The sequence below is a fragment of the Halyomorpha halys genome, unplaced genomic scaffold (assembly GCF_000696795.3).
Source record: "Halyomorpha halys isolate HHAL.00 unplaced genomic scaffold, Hhal_1.1 Scaffold939.1, whole genome shotgun sequence".
In the NCBI taxonomy this organism is placed as follows: Eukaryota; Metazoa; Arthropoda; class Insecta; order Hemiptera; family Pentatomidae; genus Halyomorpha; species Halyomorpha halys.
In genome coordinates, this window is record NW_027108038.1 from 133,871 (window position 1) to 143,250 (window position 9,380).

At 29.3% G+C, this 9,380-nt stretch overlaps 2 protein-coding genes across 4 annotated transcripts in view; both read right to left on the reverse strand.

Moving 5' to 3' along the window:
- The window catches only part of LOC112210398 (farnesol dehydrogenase), a 5,861-nt gene extending 3,912 nt beyond the window's left edge, over positions 1 to 1,949 (reverse strand). The window contains exons 1-2 of one of the 3 annotated variants that reach the window (XR_002945145.2): positions 1,817 to 1,949; positions 635 to 761 (exon numbers count right to left, since the gene is read on the reverse strand). Coding sequence is in view for 1 of the 3 variants with exons in the window: in XM_024359662.2 (XP_024215430.1) it covers positions 635 to 761; positions 1,405 to 1,532 (255 nt within the window). In the remaining 2 variants the exon portion in view is untranslated. Of the gene's footprint in view, positions 1 to 634; positions 762 to 1,404; positions 1,746 to 1,765; positions 1,787 to 1,816 lie in introns of those variants that run through there. The other 2 variants (XR_010843156.1, XM_024359662.2) reach the window with 2 other exon arrangements.
- Positions 1,950 to 4,050: 2,101 nt separating this feature from the next.
- LOC106687255 (farnesol dehydrogenase) lies at positions 4,051 to 7,384 on the reverse strand. The gene is made up of 6 exons (XM_024359657.2): positions 7,244 to 7,384; positions 6,041 to 6,209; positions 5,832 to 5,961; positions 5,173 to 5,299; positions 4,897 to 5,031; positions 4,051 to 4,183 (listed from the first exon to the last, which is right to left on the reverse strand). The coding sequence occupies exons 1-6, from the start codon at positions 7,373 to 7,375 to the stop codon at positions 4,154 to 4,156; spliced, it is 723 nt and encodes a 240-aa protein (XP_024215425.2). The 5' UTR covers positions 7,376 to 7,384; the 3' UTR covers positions 4,051 to 4,153.
- Positions 7,385 to 9,380: the final 1,996 nt, after the last annotated feature.

Below are 9,380 nucleotides of genomic sequence, written 5' to 3' on the forward strand. Positions count from 1 at the left end.
TATATATGATTGTTTCCTAGAGTTGTATGGTCAGTAAATACGATTAAAATCCTAGACAACTTAGACATATTATTGGTAATAAATAGCTACTTGAAAAGAAAATGTTGTACCATAGGTTTTCCTATGGAATGAGACTCAATTAGTTATTTATTTATTGATGTATTTCCTATTATTGCTATGTTACTAAATTGGAGGAATATAAAGATATCAAGAACTAGAATGTATCTTCGATAACAGAAGATGGAATGTATAAAGGGTTACTTTAGCATTGCATTTATCCTTAGAAACAGATGTCGTGATCAGTCTACATCGAATTATGTGTGATCCTTACCGTTATGTTTAAGTAGCAGAGAGGTAAGAATATATGGTATAACTGCCTTTGTTATACTTTTCTTGTTAAACAAATTGCTAGATTTCATAACAATTATTAATGCTTGATTCTATGTATGAATTGACTAATTAAAATACAATCATATTTTTTGTAATATTCAGTCGTCTTTCAATTGAACCCACTATTCAAGTTACCTGATTTAACTTTTTTTTTTTAGGTTTAGGCGCCAGTTACCTTTTATGCCTAATATACATAGTTTCATTTTTTCTTTTTTTATATTACGAAATGAATAACATTAATTACCGTCACTCTGATTTTAGACTTTTCATCGCCAAGTTCCGTTTTCAAAGTTTCGTTTAGGACTGTAACTGCGTGTTTTGTAGCCGTTACCACAGAAGCTCCTTTGATACAAATCCTGTGGCCCAAAATACTGAAACACAAAAGTAATATTATTTTACTTTCGAGAAATTGACAGTATAGACATAAATAAATTGTATCAAATATCTAAGACTTAGGTTTTTAATAAAATTGGAATTTTCATGTAATACAATCAGATGATTTTCCATGTTAGTGCATATCACGTATTAATATTCCGGAATCTTAAATCGTACAGGTAGTAAACAGAGGAACAGCAGGTGAGAACATGATTACATCATGTGATGACCTGTCAAGATTCGATGTCTTCATGCTCAGCTACATCACACATGAAACAAGAGTTTCTTGTTTGTCATGTGACGCTTCTTTTGGTTCATAAAAAAAAAAAAAGTTTTTTTTTTTTTACTTAATCCTCATCACTCTAAAATACGTATATATTTATTTATTTTTTATCTTTTTTTTTACTTTTATCATGCCATAGGCGTTGATGACCAGAGGGTTTTACGCCTTTAAGCAACAATCAACAACAACAACAACGTATATAATAAGGAGGTTATTTTTGTTTTTGGTCAATTTTTTCAGCTGTCCACTTATAGGGAAATTTGAAAAAAAAAATACAGTTATAGAAAAGAAAAAAAAACACCTAATTTTTGTCTTCTTCAAAGTCCATGATCATAATAATTTAAAATAAAAGTCACCTGTTAATATTGAAAATGTGACCGTCATTAACTTTGTTCTTTTTCATTGATCTGATTCCGTGTATTGTAGTTTCCAACAGGCCCGTCAGGTTGGTGTCAACAATTGTTTTCATAGTACTCACATCCATTTCTGATAAAAATAATAACAATGATAATCATAATATTAATCCTGATATGAATGACTGATATTCTGTTAGTGCAGCCGTTAGTCAATCCTCTGGTATCGGGAGCCCTCCGGAGTATAGGGTAGTGTGTTGTAGCGGTACAAATTTGTTTTTTATTCCATATTTTTTTTAAAAACAATTATTTCATTACATCAGTATTTCATTAATTATAACCTGGACTAAATGGCTGTACCGACCATCAACGAAAACTCCTTGTCACCTATGGTACTCCATCACCAGCCACTCACCTTGAGCATAGCCTCCCTCCTGGCGAGAGCTACCACCTTCATCCCCTCCGCAGCCACCCGCCACACGATGGCCTCTCCTATGCCCTCACCACCTCCACTCCCCACGGCCACTCTGTTGCGCCACCGTTCCATCACTGATCCCCACCACCACTTGTTCGCGGTTAATATATATGGTCTCTCCTAATGCTCCTAAATGCGCAGATAACTTCTGATAACCAGTAAGATTACATACTAAAATTTTAGCAAATCATTTCTTTACTATTATTTTAACAGAATGATTTTTATTGTTTAACACGATAATTCTGAAGAACGTGGAACTGATAAATTCACGATTTAATATAATATTCGTCATGCATCTGTGGAAATGTAAAATCTATAACATAAGACAAAGATATCCATAATATAAACTACTATCAAAAAGAATATGCATTCCTTATAATTATGACTTTACAATATATTCATTCAGTGATTCCTTATTTAATTTCTATAACAAAGACTTGATAAAAACAATAGTTATGAATAGAAAAACTGAAAGACCTAAACTGTGCTGTAACAATTTGAAAAATGTTAATACAATAATATTAATATAATAATTGGGATACAAATAGAAATACAAAATAATAATAATAATAATAATACAAAATTTAATTGCTGGTATACGGATTAGATTTTGTATTGTGATATAATCTATAATCTGGTTCTGGCAGTGCAAGCAAAAATAGTGGGTCCTTTCCTCCTATTGAACAATCCCTGATGTCCAGTGGATATTTTTCTGGCTGTAGCTTGACGCACGACGTTCTCACTTTCTCCAGCCTTACAGCCTCTCTGATTGGTATATTTTTTTATATAACTAATAAAAGCTTTTAAATGATAGTTTATATTAAAATAAATAGTGGATAGAAATAAAATTGCGGAGAAACTGTTTTGCTGAATTTTTTTTTTAAATAGCCTTTAAAATATAAACTATAACTATCTATGTATATATTGCTTCTTCAACAAATGTTTTTCTTATATAACTTATATAAGCTTGTCGATATTGATTTTCATTTTTTCAATTCTCATAGTGTAGCTTATCAGGTTTATTCGTATTATAAATACTAAGCTTCTTCAAGAGTCAAATAATGTTATTTTGCATTGCTTTTTTTTTTTTTTTAATCGTTTAAACTGTATTGTAATTAAATTATGGCAAGAAGTAAAACGAAAATTCCCATTTAGCATTAAATATTCTGTTCATTGCTGTTTATTCTTTTAAAATTTGAAATGGTGAAGAAATTGAGAATATTAAATAATATATATATGAAAGATTAAGTTCATATAAATAAAATAACACTGAGTGTTAGTAAAACAAGAGAATAACTAAACTAATATCAACAATGATTAATCTTTAAATGTTTATAATTTGTAATATATAACTGAATATCATTTAATGCAAGAAATAGCTCTTATGGAGGTTGCCTAGTGACACCTAGAAAATATACCTTTGAGCTAGAAGATCTGGTTAGCAATTCACATGGTTCTTTTGAACCAACCGAGTCATTATACGAAATTTTCGTTAAGGTAAAAGATACATTTTATGGAATGATCATATTTTTAATAAAATGGTCAATTTTCACGGCTACAATGTAATAGAAAATAATTATCTGCAACAGCTTGGAGTTTGTAGCATAGTACCTAACCATTATGTATTTAATTTACTTAGTACTTCAGAATTACTTAGTAGCGTGAGCTTTTTTAATATGATTTAAAATTTACTGTATAATTAATATTTTCATAAAGATATATGCTTCTGACATTATCCTGCTGAATATTATCGTCTTTATGTAATAATTTTATATTTTTAAGACCACAATTATGTTTATTTAGAAGAACGTGTTGTAAAATGCTGTTTTCTTTGAGTCCTTTCTCATGTTCTAATTATTATGTGGTTACATTCTTTCATGAATATATAGTTTAGTTTCTGCTAAATATTTAGCTGGGAAATTTATGATTTGAATTTTATATACCAATACGAATTGATATTTATTTTCTATTCTATAATTTATTTTACTATATGACCTTTACATTTCACATTATCATTGATATTTTCGGCTTTTTTAGCTATTGTGTTGACCTTTAATAGTTTTTAGGAACACATATAATAATATGAGCAACAAATCATATCTTTAACAAATATTTTTAAAAAATTAAACTATATTAAAGAGACCTTTAGATTAAAAATAATAATAAAATAAAACTAAAGTTTAATATTTATTGTCACAAATCAACATTTAATCTTTTCAATATTACATAAAAAATATTTTGAAGTTTGTCTAGTTGATTTTTCTCCTTGAAAAAGATTTATACAGGTTCCACAATTATTTCTGATACCTAAAAAAAAAAATATAAATAAACAGAATACAGAATAAGATATTTTAGCTTTAGTGTAGTTTTTTATTTAAATAATGTTGTTTGTTTCTATTACATTGAAAATAACAATTATTTATAATTGTATTGTAATTGATTCCTTATATACTGGTGTGAATATTAAATACTTTTTTTCGAGTATTGTATTATTTTTTTCAAACAATGCATTGTAAATCGTATTTATACATACATATTATCATTATTATATATAAAAATCAATAAATTTTATTAAAAAAACAGTATTCAAAGAAGTTAAAAAAACAGGCACGAACAGAGACCAACAATTTATATTTAGAAAACACTTATTGCTCAGAGAAAACATTTTTAGTACTGTCACGAAGAGTTGTATTATTTATAAAGATCTCTCTTCAATTAGTTATATTATTTTATGATTTATATTTGTTTTATTTTCAAAGAATTTCGATTCAATGAAAAAAATATTAAATCAATATAAAAAGTAGCGGAGCTAGGTCGGGATATTACCCAAAGTCATTTTTTTTTTCTTTTTCAAGTAAGTAATGCAAAAACTAAAACAAAATTGTCATTAAAAATATAAAATGTTAGTCTTAGCAATTTATTCCTTCTGAATAGAGATATATTATACTGAAAGTTATGGTATGATTTGATTTTATGAACCAATATTTTTAATCTTATTATTTACAGATAAAGTCTCTTACGTTAACATTGGCTGGTGCAGATAAAGCAAAGATTACTGACTCGACTATGTCTTTTGCTTCCAGATAACGCATACTAGGCCTCTCTTCAATCATCCATCGATTCATAGATGTTATAACTGCTCCAGGACTTACACTCTAAAAAAAAAAAAAAAAGTTTGATATAAATTCTCCTCACTACAACCCGTGGGCCATTGCCGGCCTCCACAGTTTGTTTTAATTTTTCACTAAATTCATTAGTTGATAGTGTAAAACATAACTAATTCTATTGAAACTCACTGTCACTCTTATTTTGGACTTCTTCTCTCCAAGTTCCGTTTTCAAGGTTTCAGATAAAACTGTCACACCGTGTTTCGTTGCAATGTAGACAGAAATAGCTGGCGAGACAACCCTATGACCATGAATGCTAAAACAATAAAATTTAATAGTTATTTAATTGATAAGATAAAAGAAAAAAAGGTAAGAATACGACTTTAGAAAGTGAGTAGACGGAAGATGACAATCCATTGTACGGGGTGGTTCTTTGAAAAGTGTGGATGTGATTTGTCTCTAACCGTGACAAGTGTCGTCGATAAAGATTAATCTGGAAAGGATAGGGCTCTGATATCATAGTATCCTAATCCTTAGGCCATTTTCTACTCCTGGTATCTTAATATTTAACTCCTATTAGGTTATGAGTGGTCTGAGTTCAGTGCCAAAGGTTCGATTTTAGCTTGCTGGCATAGGTTTAACTTCAGTTTCTAGGTGGTCCTACCAAAAGAAAACTCGACCTCCCATTCGTGTTAGAATAGGTCGAATAGCTCCCCGTAGGCGGGAAATGGTTATGTACTTGGTAGAAAAAAATCTATCGAAATATCTTATTTAGAACAAACTATTACATACATAAACAAAAATGTAGTGAAACATCTAGTTTTCACATGAAAGTTGAGTTAAGTCACCTGTTAATATTTATGATATGCCCATCGTCAATTCCGTTCTTCTTCATTGACCTCAATCCGTGTATTGTGGTCTCCAACAAACCAGTTAAGTTAGTATCGACAACTGTCCTCATATCACTTATTTCCAGCTCTAAAAGCAGAAAAAAAAATTATCATGTTATGTATAACTATTATAATTTAATAATTTTAATTTGGAAACTCCGTCTCACCAGTGAGAGGCTTCACTTTTAGGACCCCGGCGTTATTCACAAGTACGCTGACGGGACCAACATTGTCCTCAATCCACTGGAAGGCTGTTCGCACCTGATCATCATCGGTAACGTCGCAAATATGACCTTTCACATAAAGTTTCTTGTCTGCCATTTCTTTTTCTATTTCCTAGAACACCAAAAACCAACTAATTAATGTTTACAAGCACAATAAATCTCACATGTTAGATTTTTGGTCCGTTTTAATTTCAAATTTTAAAATATTTCCTGACATTACATACATACAGCAATTTAAAATTGAGAAATGCATTTTATTTATTGTTTGATATTTGTAATATATACCAAATATATATTAGATTATAACTGATATTGGTGAACTAGACCTGTATTTTATACACGAATAAAAGTATAAAAAATCATTTACATGTATAAATAAGCATTAATATATATTTGATTATTAATATTTTGTTTGTTTATTTAATTATTGAGATTAACCTTTGTAATATAATGTACAAATAACTAGAAGTGTGAGAAGTATAAATATTTGCCAAAAATATTGATAATTCTTCAGCTAATGTTAAAAATCAAGCTGGCAATAGCATAAATAACCAATGATTATAATGCACTGAATCAGTGAACTCTCATTGAATGCCACAAAAAAAATTATTTATTTTCCCTATCCACAATCAGAGGGCATAGTTTTGCTATCACTAAATTAGTTTTGATAAATTTCTGACGTCTAGTTTTAATTAAAAAAATAGTTAGGACATATGGGATGAATATATATATTCCCAAAAATTATGATTACATTACTATTTATTCCATCACCAGCCAAAGTATTACCTATCATAACCTGCGATTAGAATTGATGAAAACGAAGATTGTTAAATGATTCGATTCAGTATTACCAGTCTAATAAATATCTGAACGTTCATAGAAAACCATTTATGATATTTTTTAAGTTGATTAATCGTATATTAATCTTTAATTTTCCTTTCATTTAGTGAATTCAAAAAAATACAAATGTTCCTTCATTGTAATACTAAGTCTTCATTTGAAAAATCATTTATTATTTTATACAAAATTATTTAAATTGAGAGTTTTGATAATCATCAGCTTCTTCCAGACTGAAATTGATACCTAAATATTCATGGATCAAGAAAGCTCTTCATCACCTTTAGTACTAGAGCAGTAGCCACTCACCTTGAGCATAGCTTCCCTCCTGGCGAGAGCTACCACCTTCATCCCCTCCGCAGCCAGCCGCCGCACGATGGCCTCTCCTATGCCCTCGCTGGCTCCACTCACCACGGCTACTCTGTTGTTCCAACGCTCCATTTCTGATCTCTACCTCGTTCAACTCCCCTTTATAATCCAAGTTACCTCTTCACCGAATGAAGAGTCTAGATAAGAACATTAGGAAACCAGTTATTGCTATTGTAAACAAAATTATTGCAAAATATGCACTTATATTTTGTTGTTTCTATCAGATCTATAATTAGGTTGCGAGAACGATTGCAATAAAGTAGATGTCTGGCCTCAAGGACTTCTCTAAAAAAATTAAATATTCCGGGCATTCATTGGCAAAGCATAACCCACAGTTCACAGAATTACAATACTCTATATAGGAATCATTGAACTTAAAATGCTACTTGCTAATGTTAATCGAATGCAATTTATTAGAAACCTTACTAAGTCATAAAGTTCCTCAACAGATTTGATCCATACTTAAATTTAAAACATTTCGATAAATCACTTACACGCTCCATATCTGTAATAAATATACTGAGCTTAAAAATATTCTTTTAACACTCCGGTAGTAGTGGCCTCTAAGTCAGTCGAATGCTGAACAAGATCTATGAGATCTTCTCGTGCTTATTAATGCTAACAAGAGAACTGGTTAAAGAAAGGATTTTTAAAAATTTGGCATTTAAGCCCTACTAAACTATATGTAGATACGAATTTTATCAAAATCTTTATAGCCGTTTTTGGGGAAATCTATTCGCATAAAAACTCCAGAAGGGGCTCAGTAGGTCAATCAAAGTTTTGAATTAAATAAAAAAAGAAGACATAATTTAAGTAATACTTATCTATAATTCATTGTTTCTAGTTAACCAACAAAACAAATAAAAACAATGCAAGTATTATTTGGTTCGGGTCTAAGTGAAAGTATAGCTCTATCTTGGACTAGAAAGAATTAAAATCATGATTGAATTGAGTATTGGTATGAATCCGATTTTAATAGCGCCTCCTGGTTTTCAATACAGTATTTTTTACTGTTTTTATACCTTAAAATAGTGTTTTTATGCATTTATAGTGCATAGTTGAAAACTAAATATGAAAATCAAGGCTTCAGTCCATAGGTCCTAACACTGCGCCCATTAGAATGAGTGGACGAAGGTTTTATGTTTCATCTTAAGAAAGATAAAGACTATTGCTTTGAGAAATATTTCAAATATCCTTTTCTACATTGAATCTAGTTAATTGTTTTAAATCTTTAATTTTAGTAGTTTTCAGATGTTAAAAATTGTGTTCTTGCGTAGAAGAGGATTAAATGAACTATAAATTAAATTGTTTGCACTTTCAATAGAAAAATGACATCTTTATTATCCATATTTTTAATTATTGAATTAGTCTATGGCTATAATCAATTTAGTTCAATTTAGACTGCCGGAATTTTACCATTAAAGGCCACATTTAAAGGAGACAATAAAATATAATATATAAATAAATAAGTGGACTTTTAATAATAGCCCTTTAAAACAATTGAATGCTTACACTTTATATAAGAATTATATTCACTTATATGAAGTGTAAATTATATAATTTAGATAATTATTTAAGTAGTATAAATATATACATAAATTTAGACTACTTCAATATTTTATATAAGTTTATATTCAGAAAATGTTTAGTCTTATAGGTATTAGCGAAAAATTGAAAAATAATTTTTTATATTTTTGTTTTCATTTTTGTTGTGAGGTTTAAGCACCTGAAATTCGGATTAAGCACACCAAAAAATAGATAGGATTCTTAAGAAAAATCGTCTATACTTTTTTTCATAAAATAGTTTTTTTTGAACTTTTGATGTCTGGACCAGTTTTCTAGCGCACTCAATCACCATCAAAGGCTAGCCTAAAATTAAATATAATAGATGCATATAGTAGGAAATCTTTTCGTCCTAATTTTGTGTATAATTACCTTCGAATTATGTTTAGTTTTCTATTTTTAAGCGGAAAGTTAAAAGTAATTTCGATTTTTTGTTTTAAGTGTGAAAACGGCAGCAAACCTGAAATTACGATACGAAACCCCATAAATCGTTGAGAAAAAAAATGATTTTTCG